Source organism: Dipteris shenzhenensis, chromosome 6 (genome assembly GCF_047967505.1).
Source record: "Dipteris shenzhenensis isolate YYH24624 ecotype China chromosome 6, Dip_SZ_1.0, whole genome shotgun sequence".
Classification (NCBI taxonomy): Eukaryota; Viridiplantae; Streptophyta; class Polypodiopsida; order Gleicheniales; family Dipteridaceae; genus Dipteris; species Dipteris shenzhenensis.
The window spans coordinates 10,513,132-10,536,672 of record NC_141601.1 but is presented as its reverse complement, the minus strand read 5'-3'; the positions used below and the strand labels follow the sequence as shown (position 1 = coordinate 10,536,672).

The 23,541-nt window shown below is 43.6% G+C and overlaps 1 protein-coding gene across 2 annotated transcripts in view; it reads left to right on the top strand.

Annotated features, from left to right (window-relative positions):
- LOC147900767 (ATP citrate lyase (ACL) family protein) overlaps nt 1-22,647 on the top strand; it is a 50,140-nt gene extending 27,493 nt beyond the window's left edge. For both annotated transcript variants that reach the window (XM_087375619.1, XM_087375620.1), the window contains exons 6-13: nt 7,568-7,645; nt 8,327-8,401; nt 8,560-8,712; nt 8,822-8,956; nt 21,208-21,372; nt 21,550-21,672; nt 22,196-22,267; nt 22,458-22,647. In XM_087375619.1, coding sequence (XP_087231745.1) covers nt 7,568-7,645; nt 8,327-8,401; nt 8,560-8,712; nt 8,822-8,956; nt 21,208-21,372; nt 21,550-21,672; nt 22,196-22,267; nt 22,458-22,532 — 876 coding nt within the window. In that variant the 3' untranslated portion in view covers nt 22,533-22,647. The remainder of the gene's footprint in view (nt 1-7,567; nt 7,646-8,326; nt 8,402-8,559; nt 8,713-8,821; nt 8,957-21,207; nt 21,373-21,549; nt 21,673-22,195; nt 22,268-22,457) is intronic.
- Nucleotides 22,648-23,541: the final 894 nt, after the last annotated feature.

The following is a 23,541-nucleotide window of genomic DNA, read 5'->3' as shown; positions in this document are numbered from 1 at the left end:
ATGCCCCGTGAGGATAGAAATGCATCAAACTCCTTTGACATATACTCACCCCCCCTATCTGTGTTGAGGGTGACAAGCTTGTTTTGTGATTCATTCTCAACCATATTCAGCCATCTCTGAAAGCATAAGAAAACTTCAGATTTGGCCTTTAAAGGATATACCCAGCAATACCTTGTGAAATCATCAATGAGAGTCATGAAATACTTGTACCCTCCAATGGCATTTGTCCTCATTGGGCCACAGACATCACTGTGTACTAGCTGCAATGAAAGTTTTGGACAATTCTTTTGAAAAGGAAATCGATGCATTTTACCCAAAAGACAACCCTCACACACATGTTTGGAATTTGTGTGAGTCTGAGGTACATCATTTGCCATCTGCTGTGAATGTAGCTTTGCAAGAGCTCTATAATTGAGATGACCCATTCTCTCATGCCAAAAATGAGTTTCAGCAAGTTGTGAATCTGAAATAGCCAATGCTTCAATAGAAAGTGCAGCTGGATGATGATCAAGGTGATAAAGCCCTTTTTGCAAAGTGCCAGTGAGAACCATGGCATTGTCATCACGAAGATCATATACTAGGCATCTGTAGCCATCAAAAATTACTCTGAAACCTGAAGTAGCAATTGCTGAAATTGAAATCAAGTTGACTTCAATGCCAGGCACAAAAAGAACATTTGTCAGAGTGACAGGATGGCTGGAAATGGATGTGAGCTACACATCTCCAACTCCTTTTACAGCATATGAAGCATTATTAGCACATGTAACAGTCCCCCCTCGAGGTGCATCAGCTAGAGAATGAAACAACTGTCTACAGGATGTGACATGCTTGGAAGCACCACTATCAAAGTACTGAGCATCATTAGCAGTAAAGAGTGCATCAGCTTTGGAGGGATCAAATGAGCAGTGGACAGCCCATGCCAAATCATCCTGAAGAGCATGTGCATGTGAAGCATCTGCTGGCTTATGGGATTCAATAGCATGTGAGGCATTAACTGTCAATCCTGCTTTCTTTTTCTCCGAAGCAATGCGCTTCCTGCATTCTGAAATGTCATGTCCAGGCTTGCGACAATAGTTGCATCTTTTCTTCTTTCCCTTATCTGCTGTATTTTTAGATGCATGGGAGGAATTGCAGCTGCTATGCGTAGAGGAATTGCAGCTGCTATGCGCAGATTTTGGCTTGCCCATAGGCTTGGAAGCCTTGCCTCTTCCTGTCTGCTGTGAAGCAAATGCATGATCAGGAATAATGGCTTGTCTGTTAGCTCTACTTTGCTCTTCCTACAAAAGCAAAGTAACTAGCTGGTCAAAAGAATAGTGGTCTGGATTACCCATGGCCACTAATTGAAGGGTTGTAGCAAACTCTTGATATGTATCTGGCAGTCCATTCAATGTGGTACTGACAAGCTGTGAATTTGGCACCACCTCATCAATGTTGGCGAGCTGTTCCATGAGGTCCTTGACCTTTGTCAAATATGCATCCATTGACTCACCTTCATTCATATTCACTTCCTGTAATTGCCTTCTCAAATATGCAACACGAGCTTCATTGCGAATCTGATAGAGAGAAGCCAATTTATCCCAAGCATCCTTTGCTGTCCAGCAAGACCGGATGTGTGGAATAATGATTCTCTTGCATGATAAAGTAATGCATGAATGTGCATTTGCATCTCTTGCATCCCATCTTGACTGTTCTTGAGTTGGAAGAGCAGCAACAGGAGTGCTAGAGGAAGAGGCATCAGGAGGAGTATCCCCTGAAGAGGGACCAGCTGTAGAGGCAACCACAGTAGCATTGGCTGGCCTCAGATCAATCCCAGAAACAATATTCCACAAATGCTTTGCAACAAGAATATGTTTCATGAGATAAGACCACATCGAATAGTTGGTGCCATCCAACTTATCATCTTCACGAAGAATTCCAAATAAATCTTGATTGTTCCCAGCCATAGCAATTGTGATACCCTGAAAAAGACCTGATAACCCAAAAGCCTCAAGGCTATCACTGCAAAAAAAAAACTGGCTGTCCCAAAAATGACAGCAAATATATGCAAATTTCAAACCCAAATCAAAGGGCAAATGCAGATCTGACCCAAATGTGATTGTGACAGGCAATGTTCACTGCAAAAAAGCAAATTGGCAAAAGCCCCAAATTTATTGAGAGCAAATAGGCCAAAAAGAGGGCAAATGTAGAAAAGCCCCAAATTTTGCTGAAATTTTGCAAATGTGACCCAATGTATGATAGTCTGACCCAATGTCCTACAAATCTGACTCAATATCCTGCAAAAACGACTCAATGTCCTGCAATCTCTGTAGATCTCACACGTAAGAAATTAAACCTGTACGGTTTGCATGGCGTACGGCTGTACGGCACCCAATGTACACTGTACGGTGATGCAGGTACGGCCTGTACGACGGTTGTACGGTGTAGGAAGTACATGACACGTTGTACTTGAGTGTACGGTTGTAGGTACGCTGTACGGATGCAGGTGACTGTATCCAACGTACGTCTGTACGGATGCAGTTACGAGGCAAGTACGGAGTGCGTGTATACTTGTACGACACGTAGGCGTTGATTGTACGGATGGTGGCACAAGCTGAATGCAAGTACAACTTGAGTATGGAGCAGAGCCGTACAGTTGTACGCTGTAGGTACAAGTGACGACGCAGGTACAAGTGACGTGGATGTACGGCGACCCGCGATGCAGATGTACAACGATGCGCGATTCAGTATGGCGATGCAATGTACGACGACGCGCAGGTACACTGAAGGTACGGTGCAATATCCGTACTTGGTTGTACGGACATCCGTATTGTTGTACGGGGCAGTACGGACAAGAGGCACAGGAAGCGAAGCTAGGCTCTGATACCACTGTAGGATCGCAACGAAGAAAGAGAGAGTGCAGGTACGTAACGAGTCGATAGATCAGTCACGTCAAAACTTTAGATAGATGGAAAATACACAAGTACAAAGTACTTGTATCTAGACCTAGGACTAAGTGTCCTATGTGGCCTAACACTATAAGTGCCTACACTTATGCCTACAAGGCACATACCTTGGCCTATAGAGCATCACTAGAACCACCAAAAGATGACCTACATCTTTCTCTCTCCGTCCATATTTATTTCTGAGAGAGTGTTTGTTGCATCTGTGATCATCTATCTGAGTTGAGTGTGTGTAAGAGTTGGAGAGATCTTGGTTGGAGGTTTGAGTGATTCATTCCCTCTTGATTTCTAACATAGTATTAGAGCCATACGCTCTCAACTCTTCTTCATCAAAGCACTCTTTGAAGAAAGGAGTCCCTTGGCAGAAAGGCGATTCTGTTTTCAGCTCAGGCTAGCACGGGAGGTCAGCACATCTTTTTTGCTTCAGTTTTTCAGTATCCTATTCACCGAGATGGATGAGCGTTCAGAAGCCTCTACACCCACTGCTCGTCCTTCCTCCTTCTCCAGTCATCTTCCTTCTTCATTTATTCCCAATTTTGGTGAAGCTGGAAAGCTCGATGGGACGAACTATCCAATTTGGATAGTCAAGATCCGAAGCCATCTGTTGGCACGAAAGCTGTGGAAGATAGTGATTGGGACCGAGGAGAAGCCGGAGGACACTGTGGACAAAAGAGGTGAAGTTCTATTTGAAGCAGATGCGGATGAGCTTAGTGCATGGGAGGAGAGGGATGCTCAAGCCTTAGCAATGCTAATTGGCACGACAGCAGATGCTGTGATTCCTCATATCCAGTTGGCAGAGACGTCTTCAGAGGCACGGGCCATACTGAAGGAGCTGTATGAAACCAATAATACAGCCCGTATCATTACTCTTCAGCATCAGCTTTATAATTAGGGTGATAGTCTGCATGACCATCTGACAAAGGTGAAAGTTGTGCGGGACCAGCTCGCAGCGGTTGGTCAGAAGGTGGACTCGAGTCAATTGGCGATGAATGTAGCAGGAGCATTGGTAAGTCCAAAGTAGGTCTAGCTCGGTAAATGAAAACAAAAAAGTTAGAAGAAACATATATAGAGAAAGGTTTAACTTTTTAGCTAGGTCAAACATGAATAATCTTCATGATTTTGGGGAAGGTAACATTAATTGGTCTAACTTTAAGGCTTTATTAGTTAGCACTCATTATACTAATAATAACATAAGAATTCTTGACTTGCTTGTTTATTTTTTCTTAATCACCTGCTTCCTTTCTTCTTTATTTCTTGTTTTCTTTCTCTTTTGTTTATTTGACGTATTTTAGTAAGCATTGGGTTTGCCCAAGAGACTCCACGGGTCGTAGAAACCCAATATAGCTGCTTATGCTTGGGCACTGATGAGGACATAAGTGTTGCTTTGCTTGCTAAGTATGTTTTCCTTTTGTTTTTCATGAAAGTTTTTGTTTACCTCTTTTTTCTTCTCTTTCATATTCTCTTTTATTTTCTGTGTAGATTTTTTATCTTTAGAACAACAAAAAATCTAAATTTGTATGATTGCACTTATTCTAGTCTTACAAAGGTATGTATTGTATTTGGATTGGAGACTAGACTTGTCTCTTCATCACAGACACCTGCTGCCACTGCAGACACTTCTGCCACTTCTGGTTCATCTACCACTACTCCCTCAGTGCCTGCCGTCGAAGAACAGATTCGTTGGGATCAATGAGATGCACAGGCACATGTGGTGATTGCCATGAATTGCAAGAGAGTTGTTATACCTCACATTCGGTCTTGCAAAACAGCCAAGGCTGCATGGGACACTTTGGCTAGTATTTATCAGATATGCAATGAGGCCAGATTTGCTTCTTTGCGCAGGCAGCTTGACAATGTTAAGATGAATTAAGGGGGCAGCATGGATGCCTATTTGACACAGGTCAAGGACTTCAGAGAGTCATCAATGCTGATTAGATTGTACCAGACTCATAGGTTGCGTCTACCACACTCGATGGACTCCTAGACTTATATCAGACTTGTGGCCATGGGTAACCCCAACCACTATTCTTTTGATCAGCTTGCTTCCCTACTCCTGTAGGAGGAGTAGAGTCGTCAAAACAGGGCTTCTTCTACTCATGCAGATCAAGCCTTTGCTGCTGATTATAGGGGCACAGGAAAAGGGGGGGGAAGTTACAGCAAGCCTAAACCTACATCTGGTACCTCATCCTCTTCTTCACCTGTTGATGGAAAGAAGAAGAAACACTGCAATTATTGCAGGAAACCAGGGCATGACATCTCTAAGAGCCGAAAACGTATTGCTTCCGAGAAGCAGCAGGTGGGACAGCTAGGACAACAAGTTCTTGCAGTCACAAATATTCTAGCTGCTAATGTCACATATACCCACCCTTTGTCAGGAGGCTGTGGGCTTCCTTATTTATTTATGTCATATCCGGCCTGACCTTCAATATGCCGTCTTCCTATCGAGCAGGTACATGCACATGCCTAGTACATGGCATTGGCAAGCAGTGAAGCGTGTCTTCCATTACTTGAAGGCCACACAAAATTTGGGACTGTTCTATGGCGATGAGTCTCCATTGGTCTTGCATGCTTTCACGGACAGTGACTGGGCAGGTTGTTATGACACGAGAGTCTCTCACAGTGGCAATTGTTTCATGCTTGGATCTTCATGCATTTCATGGTCCAGCAAGAAGTAGCCTATAGTTGCTACTTCCAGTTGTGAAGCTGAATACAGGACATGCTTTCATGGACAGTGACGGGGCAGGTTGTTATGACACGAGAGTCTCTCACAGTGGCAACTGTTTCATGCTTGGATCTTCATGCATTTCATGGTCCAGCAAGAAGCAGCCTACAGTTGCTACTTCCAGTTGTGAAGCTGAATACAGGGCAGCCTTCATAGCTACAATAGAGTGTGTCTGGCTCCATGAGCCAGCCAGCCAGCTTCTACTACCATCTACACTGTTAGCCAGAGAGCTTTGGCTATTGCGAGAAACCCAGTGTTTCATGCGTGCACAAAGTACATTGATGTTCATTATCATTATGTTCGAGAGCGACTGTCAGTTGGAACCATACAGTTGTCCTATTTTCTCACAGAGGACAACTTAGGAAACCTCTTCATGAAGGCTCTACCACGGCCCAAGTTTGAGGCTTTTCGACATGCGTACACTAGTGTCACAATAAATGTTTCTAGAAACGTGTTTCTAGAATTTAAGCGACGTTTCGTTTAGAAACGCCTATAAATATGTATTTTATATGAAATATATACATATATTACATAAACACAGTGCACAAATACCTTACATACACACATACATAGTGGAAAGAGGAGAGGCTAGGTAGAGGAGAGGTTGGAGAGGTAGGAGAGAGTAGAGGTGTAGAAGTAGAGGGTATAGGCCAGGATAGCAAGGGGTTTAGCAAGGGAGGGTAGAGTAGGGAGCTATGGAGGCGAGCAAGGAGCTGCATCAGCAAAACCAAGAGATTCTTCGCCAAAAACAGTGCGGAACAGTCCGGTCACGTCGACTTTTGTGCTAGGCATTTCGCCCGAGGCAGCCATGTTTTGCGCGTTTCGACGAAACTTTTCTAGCAACGTTTCCACTAGAAATGTTTCATTGCGTTTCGGTGCCCCAAAACACGTTTTTTTGGTCATACGGTATGATGTTGATCTCCCTGTAGTGTCATAGGTTTCGGTGCGTTTCGATGCCCCAAAACACGTTTTTTTGGTCATACGGTATGTTGTTGATCTCCCTGTATTGTCATAGGTTGCTATATCCATCTTGGCCGAATATGTGCAACCATGCTACAGTTTCTAGGTATACCTCAGATATATCCAGGATACTTCAGTATGGCCTTGTAGGCTAGTCTTAGTACTCAGTCAATCCTTAGGTTGACTTCATTGGTCAACCATATGGTTGACTTTAGGGCCATATAAGCCACCCCTTTGTACTTTCTCACTATCCATTTGCAAGTACTTTGTGTTCCTTCATCTTTTTGTTTGCTATCTTGCACTCCATTCCCATACCATTGCTTCCCGCACCCAACACTTCTTTCTTATGTGCATTCTTGGCTTGCTAATATTGTGATAAATTCTTTCTATCTTAAGTGGTGCGTTGTCCTATCAGCTAGATTTTCTTAAGCATTTTTTTTGCTTAGATGCTCGTTTGGGAGAGACTAAAATGAAATCATGTAGTCTTCATAATTAGTTGTAGCTTAAATTAAGAGAATGTGGACTACTTTTTGATTAGCCTTCTCCTTTAGTGCTGGCCTTTCTCATGGCTAAGTCTGCCCTTCGCTTTCGGAGTACTAGTAGAAACTCAGTTCGAAGACCTTTGTATAAATGGATGATCAAGTATGTGTGGGCGTGTGGATTTGTGTGTGTGAGAGCATATGTTTTTTTACTATGGTCTATACCCAATGTTGGGCGATGATGATGTTAGTGGGGTGGCTAGTAGCTAGTCCTTGCTATGCGTGATGGAGTTTATGGTTTTCAACCTTATGAGTGACTATCATGGGATTGAAATTGCACTATGCATGTGTTCTTAGAGCATAAGTTTGGCATGTTCCTGGATTCCTCTAGATATATATTATTCTTCAATGCAACATTTGCTTGGATGGAGTTGCACATCTGACTGTCTCCTTTAACTTGTTGGCAGATCTATCTATGTGAGAAGCTTTCCCTCGTAAATGAGATGTACTTCGCCATTGCACTTGACCGTGCAAGTGCCGGCCCTGTAAGACTTTTTTTTTCTGTTACAGTTACTCATGTTCACTTTTGTCAACATCGGGATGTCTCCTTTTTTGTTGTGATCGATTTCGTTTGTTTCTGATTAATAGTCTGCAAGAGCTGTAAGACTTAAGTAAATACATGGCCATGCGTGTAACTGTGAAACGAAAACCTTTATATAATTGCATGCCTGTGTGGGTCTATAGATGCATGGTACATACCTTTATACAATAGTCTAGACTCTACACCGGCTGATGACACCAATGGAGATGCCAGAGTAGCAAGTCTCTGCTATGATCAAGCTGATAATTTTTAATCTTGTGACTATCATAAGGTTAAAAACTTGCTTTTATTTTACCAAATGACTTTGGGCATGCTCATAGGTGGGCATGCTCATAGGTTTATCCAGATTTATGTATTATTAAATGCTTTTATGTTCAATATTGTGAAAGGTTGCCATGTGCCTTGCATACGGTTTTGTTTAGTGTGCACAAGAAAATCAACGAAATTGTCTCATGGAAAATCTTCCTTGTCCCTTGATTAGTATTTTTGGATACCCCTTATCTGGCATAGGACAGTTTTTAATGTCGATGGGGCTGTTTCCTGCTACAAGCTTGAATCAATATGGTCAGTTTGTTAATAGTTTGTTGCTATTCCCTGGTAACTCTAATGTATGGTATCTATTTAGGTTATAATTGCGTGTAGCAAAGGTGGAACCAGCATTGAGGACCTTGCTGAGAAGTATCCTGACATGATCATAAAGGTTCGGATCTTGAAAAAATCCTGATTGGTATCATAGAGTTTGGAAAGAAGCCTGATGTTTTTATTAGTGTTGCTTATTCCAGGATCTCATAGCTGTTCCGTTTTCTTTCCAAAAGGAATGTATTGAAAGGGATGTTTATACGTTGGGGAAGGGACCAGGTTCCTGTGGATATATGGACAGGCATTACAGATAAAGAAGCCTCTAAAGTGGTTGAGGGACTGAATCTGAAGGCTTCTGAGAAAAGTGCAGCAATTGAACAAATCAAGAACTTGTACAAGCTATTTACTGAAAAGGATTGTACTCTTCTTGAAGTGAGTATAGCAACTAGTTGAATTTTGGTGCTTCTTCATTGTAATGATAATAGCTGTTCCAAGCCGTAAGTTGTGAAGGGCATGTGTGAAGATTGTTCGCTATTTGCAGATCAATCCTTTGGCAGAGACTTCTGATGGTAGAATGGTAGCTGCCGATGCAAAAATGAATTTTGATGATAATGCAGCGTTCCGTCAAAAGGATGTGTTTGTGCTACGTGACAAGTCACAAGAAGATCCTCGAGAGGTAATGGACTTACTTTGTGAATAGAATTGCAAGTAGGATGATGCTACGTGCAAATGCTGTCGTATTGAAGGTCTTTGCTTATTGATTGCCATTTGTGTTGTTTCATTTCTTCTTTTACAGCTTGGTGCTCTCTATGAAACTCAAATGAAGACTGATAAATCTTTTTTTCTTTTAGAGCTGCCTTAAAATCAAACTGGAGTTTATTTTTTTTGGAGTTACATGAAACAATTCGTGCTATTGGAATCTACATTAAGCTCTCTTCTTAAGAGTTGTTTGATTCACGGTTCACACACACAGCTTTGAATCTAGTTGCTTTATAACTAAGAGAAGCTCCCTTGGTTCATACCTCTAATACTGGTAGCTCTCTCTCTTCAGAGGATGAAATTCTTTGGTTAAAATTCCAGCAAAATTTTGTCATTTCGTATGTAGACAAATGCTCAAATAATGCTGTCTTCACATGTGAAAAGTTTATTTGCAATCTCTACTAGGAGAGGTTAACGTACAGCAAAGATGTATGCTAGTTTTGATTTTGGAACATTTGTGCAGCTTGGAAGTTTCATAAAAGTCTATGATTCGGTGGCAGTTATACCAATCACAAAGTTTTAAAGCTCCTCTCCAGCATAAAGTTTTAAAGCTCCTCTCAGAGTGAAATGTGCTGCTGTCTTACTTGAAACATTTGATTTTACTACACTCTGCACTTAAATGTATTTAGGAGATTTGAAGTCACGAATAGGAAAGCTTGTTTCGCAAGTTTTTCAGATATGACAAAGACAGATGCAAAGTTTGGAAAATCAGCCTTGCATTTTAATTTTAGTTGCGCAGGCCATAGTTCTTTGAACCAACTCTTGTCGTTTCACATTGGTTTGGATGCAGCACTGTCTGTGTACCACCATCGCTACACTACTTACCGTATGAGCTAAGAACTGCTTGATGCCTAGAAAGAACTCCTCTTTCACCATGTCAGCTGAATTCAACTTTGATTCGTCTTGTTCTTGTCACCTTCCTTCCGCTTTTGATCTGCCTTCTTCTTTTGGCAATCCTTTCCGATATGGCTTGGCTCCTCACAATAGAAACATTTTCTGTCTCGGTTTCTCTTCTTCTTGTTGTCTCCATTTTCATCTAGCTTGTCACCTTTGGAGTTGTCTTCTTTGGCCTTTCCACCTTTCCCTTGGTATGGAAGGCCTTGTTACTGAGTCCCACGAACTTCTTCTCCTGAGTCTCTTCTAGCAGTAGGAGTGGCACTAGTTCTTCAAACGTGTTGGTGCCCACTGTTAGCTTGCAATCATGGTCGTGACAAAACCCTTGTAGTTCCTCGGAAGCATACCAAGCAAGAGCGTGGCCATCCAAGCTGAATTTTTTGTTTGATAACAGCAGAGAGCTTATCTCTTATCACGGGAGATCCAAATGGCTAGGGGAGTCCAGGAAGCTGCCATGAGAGCCCCTTTGGCTAGACCAAAAGTCACAAATTAGATCACAATTTCCAAATTCAAATGGAGAGCTGCTTCTGCTAGCAAAAAAGGAAGAAGGGGGGAGGCATTAAGGAAATGTTTTGGCTGGTAAGGTAGCTTGAGCGGGTACAAAGGGGGAAAAAGGAAAAGGAGGGACGGAAAGAGGAAAAAAGGCCCTTCATGACTGTCAAGGGGCTATAAAAGCCCTGAAGGGGCAGCCTGAAGGGTTGTCGGTTATGAAGGGGCTAGAAAAGCCCTTTGCAAGACATTGGGCGGCTTGGGTGTATCGAAATGGGATGACCAATGGCTGAACCGATCAGGGCCTTGACATGTGTACTAGGCATCCCTTGATGCCATGTTCGTGGACCCCCAAAGTGGAGGTCTCGAAACTAGTGGCATCCACAACAGCTAAGGAATTGGTGGAGGTGCACGGGACTCTGATGTTGAGAGGCTTGTTGGCTTTATGCTGCAGCTCAAGTATGGTGGCCTTTGCAGGCTCTTGTTTCTCGACATCCACCAACCGATTGTGTCCTCGATAGCCAACTGCATGGTGGCTATCCACTTCTCCACTGCTGGTCCATGGCTAGGGCGTTGCTCCACCTGGTACCGTAAATGAGTGAGCTCCTTATGGAGCCGTATGACCTGGCTAAGGTTATGAATGCATCTTTGTTGCTTGGTCTCTTGCACACGGAGATGGTGAACCTCCACGAGAATCTGCTCTAAAAGATGTGTGGGATGAAACCTCTGCTTGCTCTCTTAAAGGGGAAGGGGAAAGATTGCTTTATATAAGATTGCAGAATATTGCCCTCCACTCCATAGATTTGCAAGACAGAAGATGAAATGTACAATATTGCTTGAGAAAAGATGAACACGTGATTAAGGGGCCAAGACAAGATCCTCTTCTTTATTACAATGAGATACAAGACCAAGGAGTTGAAGTAAATCTTATCAACACCGTCCAAACTTGAGACCAAACTAGAAAGGACTTGACTGTTGCGGGAGCTATGTACAAGACATGACAATGAAGCTCAAGACTGAGCAGTAAGTCTACATAAACAGTGTCCCAAAAGATATCCTAGCTGGGGTGCTCAAGGCTCCAAGGGCTCTCCAATCCTGAGGGAAGATGCTTGCACATTTACCACTGTTTCTGTAAACTACTCAGTGCTTTCTATCAATTCAAACAACGGATTTTGCAGAGGCATTTGAATGAGTTGATTGCGAGTTGCCAAACACATATACTTGAACTTAAGAGTTTGCAATTAAGCTGGAATTAAGACTTATACAGCTTAAACACAAAGTGACATCATTGGAGAATGCAATATGATTGAGGGGCCAAGACGGGCCCCCCCCCTTATCCAGGCTCACTTTATTCTTGAAAATGGAGATACAAGACCAAGGTGCAATGCACCTTCCAAACTGATGAACTCAGTGAAAACCTAGGACCTAGATACAAGACTCAAGAGCATATGTACAAGGTAGACAACAAAAAGGAGGACTCCAAGCTCAGGTTTCAGCTCTTGGCTTGCCCAATCCACAAGGAAGAAGCCTGCAACAATCACCACTTACATCCAACATTAGAGACAAACACTAGTTTTTAGAAAGATAGTAGAAACAACATGAAATAGTGCTGTAAATGAGATAAACTTGACAGTACAGGCTCCCTTCGTGACTTGGCCCTTTTGTAGATGAAGTCGTTGATGCCTCTGAAGCTACCTTGGGTGAGGAGAGTGTGGAAATGGGGCTGGAATGAGAACAGCTTAGAAAAACAGCCTGTAGGCTAGAGAGAGAAAGAGCTGTAGAGAGAGAGTGCCTATGCTGATCCCAAGGGAGGAGATGTAAGAGAGGAGCTGCTGCTGTTCGAGAGGTGCACAGAAAGGCAGATTTCTGCAAGGGAAATGGGCTGGAACAGTAGAGAGAGAAATTCTGCAGTACAGAGAGAAAGACTGCAGCAGGAGAGAGAAAGGGGTTGTGGCTGCTCCAGGCTAGGTGAAGGAGAGAGGATGCTGCTGCTGTTCCAGAAGAGCTGAGAGGGGGCAGATTTCTGGAGAGGAGGGGCTGGAACTGTAGAGAGAGAATGTGCTGTTGTAGAGAGAGAAAGTGCTGCTGAGGTGAGAGAATGGCCTGGGGAGAAGCTGGCTGCACCCAAGGAGCTGGAGAGGTTCTGCTGCATCATCTAAAAGGAGGGAGAAGAAAAGTGACGAAATTTTCATGTGTGGAATGAAGGGGAGAGGTCTTCTTTTATAGGCTCAGCCCCCCTCCTAGGCCTAGAGTGGAAGGTGTACACTTGTCCCAGATTTTTGGTGGGCTGCAGTCCCAAAGAGGACAGCCCACCACTTGCCCTAAATCTACCAGATTTGGGGCCAAACACTTGGCCTGCATGCCCTGCCACTTGCAATGCATGCTGCCACATGTGTGGGACAGGTGGACTGACCTGCCAGCTCAGATTCCAAGTGGCAGTCTGCCACGTGTCAGCTGCCACGTCACTCCCAAAAACTCTAAAATTTCAAAGTTGTCAGAATTTAATTCTGATCGCACACACGGGTTCCTAACAGCTTAGACTATCTATTGACGTACTCTAAGGTCATAATTGAGCCATACTGAGCTCATTTGTTTGTCGTCTTATCTTGTATCTCCATTACTCTTGGCATGCTGCCAGGCCCACACCCAAAGCTCAGGGAACATTCTCTTGAATGGTTCCTAGGTCGGTATGCAATCTGTGCATTTGATTGGTCCCATGTTTGGGTACTCAGGTGGGGTGTGGTTTCTAGATGTCTCTCTCAAAGAGAGGCCATCACTCTTGTGGGTCACTAATGCCCATAACCCCAAGCAAGGGGGTCCACCCTCAAATGCTAGACCTAGTCCCCATTGTCCGTAACTGAACAGAAGGAAAACATTTCATTTCTTAATAAGCATACTGTTGAAAAACAAAAAGAAATAGTACCAAGCAAGTGGATACATGTTGAAGCAGGATGACATTTCCTCCGTCTTTCATTCGGTTGTCCGCAACTGAAATGCTTCCTCATAAGCATCCAGGATTTCAGGACACTCCTAAAATGTAGCTCTGTCCACCCATTGGGCATCGGTGGATGGGAGCCCTCTGAACTTCAAAAGGTACATTTTGCGAGTCGTGCCTCGACGTCCCGTAGTGAAGTTATGCAAAATAATTTGCTCTGGGATCAACAAGATCTCAGTGTCCTCTACTTCAGGTGCATCGTCCAGTGTGGGCTCTTGAGGTGGTTCCCCAATGAAGGGTTTCACCAAGCTTACATGGAAGACATTGTGGATCTTCCAATGCTCTGGAAGTCTCAATCGGACCGAGACATCATTTATTACCTGCAACACCTGAAAAGGATCATAATATCGAAAGGATAGCTTGAAGTAGATGCGCTTTTTGCCCACTTTGGTTTTTAACCGGGCTTTCTCAAATTTCAATAAGACCCATTGGCCTTCTTTCACTGCAAACGCCCTCCGTCTTTTATTTGTAGCTGCTCTTTGTTTCTCCTGTGCCTTTTGAATGGCTGCTCGAACCGTGGCATAAGCAGAGTCATAATCCTCCACGAATTGATCAGCGGCAAAGATTTTCTCTTTTGTTTGCATGAGTGGAGTTGGTAAAGATCTACCATATACAATTTCGAAAGGAGCTTTTCCAGTGGAGGAATGAATTGTGTTGTTATAAGCAAACTCCACAAGAGGAAGGAATTTCTCCCAAAAGGTTTGCTGGTCATGCACATAAAATTTCAGCAAATCCAAGAGTGTACTATTCGTAACTTCAGTTTGGCCATCCGTTTGAGGATGAAAAGCTGAGGAGAAACTTAGAAGAGTTCCAAGGTTCTCAAACAAAGCCTGCCAGAAGTTACTAGTGAACTTTGAGTCTCTATCTGATACTATAGACTTGGGCATGCCGTGGTGTCTAAAGATGTGTCTAATAAATAAATGGGCAGCTTCAGGTGCCTTGAGATTCTTTATGCAAGGAATGAAGTGGGCTTGCTTGCTGAATCGATCTACTATCACCCAAATCATGTCATGATTTTGATTGGTCCTGGGAATTCCTGTAATGAAGTCCATGGTGATTTGTTCCCATGGTCTCTCAGGAATGGGTAGGGGCTGAAGTAAACCCTTGGGTTTTCCTCTCTCATACTTAGCTTTTTGACATGCGAGACAAGCTAAAATGTAGGCAGCAGTGTCCTTTTTCATGTTAGGCCAGTAGAAAAATTTATCCATGGCTGAAAAGGTGGCCACAATACCCCTATGACCAGCATAGGGTGGGTTATGGCTTTCCTCCATCACTTTAGATCTAAGCTGCTTTGTGATACATAGTTTGTTCTCCATGAATAAATAGCCATCCCTGATGTGGTAGGCATGATGGGTGCCTCCATCTTTCAAATGTGCCCATGGCTGAGCAAAATCAGCATCTCCCTCATAGAATTCTTTGAGGGCTGTTAGCTCATCATGATAGGGAACTGAAATATGGTGAAGCCGTGGTCTACGAGAAAGGGCATCAGCCACTACATTCTCTTTTCCAGGAGTATATTGTATCTGAAAATGAAATGATTGCAGAAAGGTAGACCATTTCATATGTCTCTCTCTGATCAAAGGTTGAGTTAGAAAATATTTAAGACTTTCATGATCAGTTTTTACAAGAAAATCTATCCCTAAAAGATAATGTTTCCAAAGTTTGAGAGCATGAATTACAGCTAAGAGTTCTTTTTCATAGATATCATAATGAAGTTCAGCATCTCTTAGTCGTGGCTTTCAAAGGCCACAGCATGACCATCCTGGGTAAGAGAAGCCCCAAGGCAATCGCCACTGGCATCAGCTGCTACTAGGAATGGTTTCCTTAAGTCAGGAATGATAAGTACAGGAGCTGTAGTCAGGGCATGCTTTAGAGCATTAAAAGAGTCCTTTTCTTTTTGGGTCCATCTGAACTTTAGATTTTTCTTAGTGAGATCATGTAGAGGGGCTGCAAGTTCAGCAAAATGCCAAATAAACCTTCGGTAATATGAGCATAGGCCTAGAAAAGACCTTACCTCATGCGCATTCTTCAAGTCAGGCCACTCTACAATTGTCTGTATCTTGGCTGGGTCCATACTGACACCTTCTCGTGAGATAATGTGACCAAGATAGTGAATCTCAGGAAGAAAGAACTCACTTTTCTTCTCATTGATGTAAAGAGCATTTTCAGCTAAGATTTGAAATACAATCTTTAGATGTTCCTTATGCTCTTCCTCATTCTTGCTGAAAATGAGGATGTCATCAAAGAAGACGGCAGTGAACTGTCTATAGTTCCTGAACAACCGTTCCATCAGTCGATTGAACGTGGCTGGGGCATTAGTAAGGCCAAATGGCATTACCATATATTCATACAGCCCAAATGTGGTTCGGAATGTCCTCAGGTACAACTCGTACCTGATGGTAGCCACTCTTAAGATCTATGCGGCTGAAAATTTCAAATCCTCCTAAACGATCAAAGATATCGTCTATACGAGGAATTGGGAAACGATTCTTAACCGTCTGTTTGTTTAAGGCTCTATAGTCTATGCACATCCTGAAGGTTTTATCCTTCTTTTGGACTAGTAAGACAGGAGAGCAAAAAGAAGAACTACTGGGTTGGATCAATCCCTTGTCCAAGAGTTCTTGGACTTGCTTGAAGATTTCATCTTGTTGAGATTGACTAACTCTATATGGGGGTCTATTTGGAGGTGAAAGAAGCAACTAGAGAATTCCTGAAGGAAATCTAATCTTTCTTTTGTGAGAGGATCTGACTTTTCTTCACTTGGTTGCTTATCGCGTACAAACACTAGAAAAGAACATACTCCTTTCTTAAGCAAATTGGGAGATCGTGCATGACTTACCATAGGAATGGTGTTTCCTGAAACTCCCGCTGTAATGCTCACATCTCTACCCTTATGTTGGAGGGTTAGAATATTCTTCACATAATCGATTCGGGGGTTGACTTGCTTATGCCAGGGCATGCCGAGAATTACATCTGATCCTTGAAGTGGTGCCACCATGAAGGGTAGATGATCCAAGTACCCCTGGATGTGTACCCGAAGCTTGCCGATGATGGGGTACACCTTCTCTTCTTGGTTCTTGAAGGCTGCAGTTGCCTCCAAGGCTTCTCCTTTATCCTCTGGGGCTATCCTCAAGTTCTGTGCCATCTCATGAGAAATAAAGTTATGAGTAGCTCCACTATCGAACAAAAACAAAGCGGATTGATCCTTTACCTGACCCCATGTTTTCAACAAACTATGGGTGTCGTTTACAGCTCCCTTTTCTGGAGGTGCTTCCACCTTGTTGACTACCAAAACTGGCTTTTTGAGGGCTGCTTCTTTGTTGCTGTTGTTTTTGGCAGCTTGAGGGCATTCGTAGAAGTTGTGGCCTCGATCGCCACACTTGAAACACCGCCCTTAGGAGTAATACTTTTGCTTCTGTTGTGGAGACAATGAGCTGAAAGTGCGGGCTGCTTTCTTCGAAGGAGGCTGGCTGGCTGACTTTTGCTCTTTTGGTGCGTCCTTTGCTGTCTCCTTACCCTTTTGTTCCTTGGGACTTCCGCTTGTTGCTGCTGCCATTCCGCTTGTTGGAGAAAGATTGTTTCTTCTCCACCTTCAAGGCGATGTTGATGGTGTCTTCGAGAGAAGTAGGAGTGGCAATGTCCACCTCATGCTGAACGATATACCGTAGGCCAGCAAAGAACTTCCTTTGCTGCTCTTTTTTATCCTTCCTACTGAATGCTTGAACTTTTAACAAAGTATCCCAAAAACGATCAACATACTCACTGACTTTCTCTTCTTGGCGTTGGCGGAGGATGTCCCACTGCACCATTGTATCTCTCTTAAACTCCTTAGGCAGGAAGTGCCTCATCAAGTTCTTCTTGAAGTGCTTCCAGGTGTGGGCTTGCTGTCCAGTGTTGACCATAGCTGCCCACCAAAGTGAAGCACGGTCTTGCATGTGCAGGACGGCAAACCGGATCTTCGCCTTGTCTTCGTACTCGTCCCCCTCAAAGAAATACTCGAGGTCTCGGATCCAGGCCAGCAAGACCTCGGGCTTGTCCTCTCCCTTGTACTTGGTAAACTTGAAGAGCTTATCTCCAAGAGGTACCTTATGCTTTGCATACCTTCGTCTCCGTGGACGTCTCGAAGGAGATGGACTCCGATGACGCCGTCTACCTCAAGGAGGAGAAGAAGAGGATGATCTTCCCTCCTTATTGGAGTTGGTGTTGTCCGCACGGCCTCTTCCTTGGGATTGGGGCCCTATGTCATGAGTTCCTGCTTGGCTGCTTTCCAACACTTGAACCTGTTGAGCAATGTTTGCCAAGAGAGCACTCAACTCATGCAGGTTAGGAGGAGGGTCAGGTCCATTGGCTGCCATGATGACAAGATAACTCAATGAAGGAGAGACTCAACAAGAGAAAGCACAGAGTACAGGACCACTGCCTAAGCTCTGATACCAATGTAAACTACTCGGTGCTTTCTATCAATTCAAACAATGGATTTTGCAGAGGCATTTGAATGAGTTGATTGCGAGTTGCCAAACACATATACTTGAACTTAAGAGTTTGCAATTAAGCTGGAATTAAGACTTATACAGCTTAAACACAAAGTGACATCATTGGAGAATGCAATATGATTGAGGGGCCAAGACGGGGCCCCCCCCTTATCCAGGCTCACTTTATTCTTGAAAATGGAGATACAAGACCAAGGTGCAATGCACCTTCCAAACTGATGAACTCAGTGAAAACCTAGGACCTAGATACAAGACTCAAGAGCATATGTACAAGGTAGACAACAAAAAGGAGGACTCCAAGCTCAGGTTTCAGCTCTTGGCTTGCCCAATCCACAAGGAAGAAGCCTGCAACAATCACCACTTACATCCAACATTAGAGACAAACACTAGATTCTAGAAAGATAGTAGAAACAACATGAAATAGTGCTGTAAATGAGATAAACTTGACAGTACAGGCTCCCTTCGTGACTTGGCCCTTTTGTAGATGAAGTCGTTGATGCCTCTGAAGCTACCTTGGGTGAGGAGAGTGTGGAAATGGGGCTGGAATGAGAACAGCTTAGAAAAACAGCCTGTAGGCTAGAGAGAGAAAGAGCTGTAGAGAGAGAGTGCCTATGCTGATCCCAAGGGAGGAGATGTAAGAGAGGAGCTGCTGCTGTTCCAGAGGTGCACAGAAAGGCAGATTTCTGCAAGGGAAATGGGCTGGAACAGTAGAGAGAGAAATTCTGCAGTACAGAGAGAAAGACTGCAGCAGGAGAGAGAAAGGGGCTGTGGCTGCTCCAGGCTAGGTGAAGGAGAGAGGATGCTGCTGCTGTTCCAGAAGAGCTGAGAGGGGGCAGATTTCTGGAGAGGAGGGGCTGGAACTGTAGAGAGAGAATGTGCTGTTGTAGAGAGAGAGTGCTGCTGAGGTGAGAGAATGGCCTGGGGAGAAGCTGGCTGCACCCAAGGAGCTGGAGAGGTTCTGCTGCATCATCTAAAAGGAGGGAGAAGAAAAGTGACGAAATTTTCATGTGTGGAATGAAGGGGAGAGGTCTTCTTTTATAGGCTCAGCCCCCCTCCTAGGCCTAGAGTGGAAGGTGTACACTTGTCCCAGATTTTTGGTGGGCTGCAGTCCCAAAGAGGACAGCCCACCACTTGCCCTAAATCTACCAGATTTGGGGCCAAACACTTGGCCTGCATGCCCTGCCACTTGCAATGCATGTTGCCACATGTGTGGGACAGGTGGACTGACCTGCCAGCTCAGATTCCAAGTGGCAGTCTGCCACGTGTCAGCTGCCACGTCACTCCCAAAAACTCTAAAATTTCAAAGTTGTCAGAATTTAATTCTGATCGCACACACGGGTTCCTAACAGCTTAGACTATCTATTGACGTACTCTAAGGTCATAATTGAGCCATACTGAGCTCATTTGTTTGTCGTCTTATCTTGTATCTCCATTACTCTTGGCATGCTGCCAGGCCCACACCCAAAGCTCAGGGAACATTCTCTTGAATGGTTCCTAGGTCGGTATGCAATCTGTGCATTTGATTGGTCCCATGTTTGGGTACTCAGGTGGGGTGTGGTTTCTAGATGTCCCTCTCAAAGAGAGGCCATCACTCTTGTGGGTCACTAATGCCCATAACCCCAAGCAAGGGGGTCCACCCTCAAATGCTAGACCTAGTCCCCATTGTTCGTAACTGAACAGAAGGAAAACATTTCATTTCTTAATAAGCATACTATTGAAAAACAAAAAGAAATAGTACCAAGCAAGTGGATACATGTTGAAGCAGGATGACATTTTCCATACATCAGTAATACTTTAGCCAAAGTAATACTTTAGCCAATGCTTTGAAAATAGATTCTGATTTAGCCTAACTGTGTGCTTCTAGCTCTCTGATGCAACTTCAAAAGTTTTGCTGAAAACAGTGTAAATCTGCTAAACAGATTTGCCTTGAAGTTTGGGTATAGTTGTTGGAGGGAGTAGGATTGCATAGGGAGTGTTTTGCTGCAGGACTGTGAGAAAGACAACTTGCAGGAGCTGCTGCTGTAGGAGAAGAGCTATTATAGAAGAAATTTTGGCAGAGAAAGAAGCTGTAGCAGGAGCTCTTGTAGAAGGAGCTTCTGCAGAGAAAGAGGCTGCTGCAAGAAGCAGCAGCTGCTGCTGTGGAGGTGCTATTACAGGGGCTGCTGCCTCTGTGGGGGTGCTGTTGTAGGGGCTGCTGCTGCTGCAGAAAGAGGCTGCTGCTCTGAGGTGCTATCACAGGGCTGCTGCTGCAGAGCTGCTGTTACAGGGGCTGTGGCTGCTGCAGAGGAGGGCCACTGCAGGTGTCATGGAGAATGGAGCTGCAAAGGTCTGCTGCAGGAATGTGTTGAGAAAAGAGCTGCTGGGAAAGGCTGTTGCTGCAGAGCTATGTGGGGAAAGGACGGGAGTGCACCAGCAAGGGTTGAAAGTGTGCAAATACGGGGGCGGGCCACCCCTTGGGGGGGGGGGGGGCGTCTTCCAAATTTGGCAAGGTGGGCAAATAGAATTTGGTGGCCTGCATGGGGGGCTGGAGTTCCTGAAGTGGCAAGTGGAGCCATGGTTGCCCTTCACATGTCCCCACAGGCTTCCATGTGCCTGTGCCACTGCATGGGCTGCCATGTGTCCCATGCCACGTCAGACTGCGAAATCAGCATGCCATGTCAGGTGAACCCAGTGGAGGTGTGTTTGTGTTTTGGGGGGGGGGGGGAGCAAGGAGGCGGAGCAGTGGGGGAGGGCCGGAAGAATTCAAAATAGATGATATGAATGTTTTGCTATTTTGTGTTTCTTTCGGATAGTGTTTCTATAAATATCTTCGCTAGTTTTCCCTCTAACCTTTCTACCACAGATTACTTCTTGATATTTTAATGATTGAAAATGAGAGGTTGAAAATCCCAAGTTTTTTTCCATTGATTTTTTAACACACTCTATTTCATTAATTCATAAATGCTATTGTAATGGTATTGAACTTGGTGTTTCTCGTGTTGTGTTTTCGAATTGGGTTAGAAAGGGTTCATTCTCAACAACAGGCTTGCTTTAGTTCCAGCTTACTGCTTCCTTTGGAAGACATTTTTAAATCTTCCCTGCTTTTTGGGGTCAGAGAGGATCGGTTTCTTTATTTTCATAACTTATAAGGCTTACTCCGCCTTCTTCCTTGGACATGCTTTTGCTTTCATACCTGCTAGTAAAAGGAAATGTAGTTTTTATTGTAATTGTGATTACCAATCAGTTAATTCGGTCTGCAAAATGACTGTCAGTTGAACCAGGGGAAGCATCCTAAACTAAGCTTCAAGCTCTGTAGGACAGGTTGCAGCAGCTGAAGCAGACTTGAACTACATTGGCCTTGATGGAGAGATTGGATGCATGGTCAATGGAGCAGGCCTAGCAATGGCTACTATGGACATTATCAAGCTCCATGGGGGCACACCGGCAAATTTTCTTGATGTTGGGGGGAATGCTTCTGAGGGGCAGGCAACCTTTCTACCCCTTTGCTAAAAATTTTAATCGCCTTGTTAAATTTGTGACCCATACACTCAAAGCAGAAACTGTCCTAAGGCATATTTGTTTTTGATGAATTTATTATTTGGATTTTGACTGAATACTATGGAAGCCTACATCCTCACTGATTAGAGCTATTGGTTGATGCAGGTGGTCGAGGCATTCAAGTTATTGACCTCAGATGTGAAGGTGAAAGCCATTCTGGTTAACATTTTTGGAGGCATTATGAAGTGTGATGTGATAGCCAGTGGTATCGTGAATGCAGCAAAGCAGGTCAGTTTCTTCTTAATTTTGGAGTCTCGTTGAACACTGATCCTGTAATACCTATAAATGTCAGTTTCTTCTTAAATTTTCCTGTTGGATGGAGTCTCATTTAACACTGTGATGGTGTAATACCTATAAATGCTGTTGTAGATACAAATTTCACGAGTAAGTGTGTTTTCAGTGTCTTCCTATGTTGCATGGTGTTCAAGAATGTGGCAGTTAATTCCTTGTTGGGTATCTTGCTATTGTTCTCTCAAAGCTTGAGATTTAATTGTGTTATTGCTAGAATGTATTTCTCCACAGCCTTTATGGGAAAAGGAAGTGGGGCTACATGCTATTGATGTTATCTTCAAAATCCAGCCTTCAATATTTTATTTTTATTACCTACCTTATCCAAAGGCATCATCTTAATAATATATTGAGCCTATATTAAAAATAGATGCTTTGGTTGAGATTTTGAAGGTCTATTTAGTCCTTGGTTTGTGTATCTTCACATGAAAGATCATCTGATATTTTTTTTGTTATTTTGAAGGTGGCACTCAAAGTACCCGTGGTGGTCCGATTAGAGGGTACCAATGTTGACCTGGGGAAAAGCATTCTCAAGGTATTATTTGTAGAGCCTGGCAATCGACACTTTACCATCTGTATTGCTGGACGTATACTGTGCTAAAATGTCTGGCGTGGTTACTACTGTTCTACTCTTGTCTGAAGGTTGCAACCACTTGCAACTGCATTTGGAAACGTCAGATTTGAGAATTTTCTCTCTGAATTGTTTTGTCATAAAACTTTGGCAGGAAAGTGGAATGAGCATCATTGCTGCTGAAGACCTTGATGATGCTGCTCATAAAGCTGTACGAGCCATAAAATGAGGGATTACACATTAGTTTACTAAATTATAGCTTTTCTGACATGCCAGTATTTGGCAGTCAGCATTTTTCCATTCATGGGATGTAGAGACACCTCTCTCCAGCAAGGTGGGACGTCTTGCTTTGAGCTAGAGACCAAGAAGGATCCCACCATGAGGAGGAAAATAAAGCTTTTTCTCGTGAATATGTAATATTCAAGTAGAGGCACTTTTTATTTTCCTTTTTCCTTATTGGTGATCTTGTACATCTTCTAGCGAGGTCTGGTTTGGCCTATTTTTCCTAAACTTTCCAACTAGCTGTGAATGCTTTTCTTGTTGCGGATGTATATTGGACAATCATGAGGATATCTTGTCATCTATGAGAGTCTAGAGTGATAGATGTCATGCTTGATGGATATGTGTAGCACTTGAACAAGCTTAAATCTCAAAAGAGTGCTTATGACGTTCTAACCACATTAATGATGTGACTGCTGTGCTTTTTTTCCTCACCCCCATACACCTTAGCTGTGCTACAATATGGAGCAAGAATTGTTATTAGGTCCTTTAGCAGGGGCAGCTCCATTAGTGATACAATTGCCTTTCGTGCAACAATGATAAGTGTCGTCGCTTTTCATCTACTCCACTATGGTTCGATGGGAAGACCTTCATGGATCACCAGTTGAAAGCACAAAATATTTCAAGGTCAAAGATAAGTCCCAGGTGTGATCAAAATCTAAGAGCATAGTGTGGTAAATGTTGCTCGAGCCATTGGCCCTTGTGAGATGATGTCGAAGAAGGCTTTGTAATTGCAATTATCTACCAATATGGGTGGTGTTTGAGACGTGTAGTGGAGTGTCTTTTCTCTGTACAAGCCAAAACCGTAGGTCTCCCTATATTGCGCCTCCTTTAGGGAGTGGCCCTTTCAAAGCAAAAGCTGCCATTTTGCATACTTACCTGTGGTTAGTCACGGGTTAATCTTCCCACAACTTTGCTTTGCCAATGAAGCAAGTTAATTGGATGTATCTTTTAGAAGG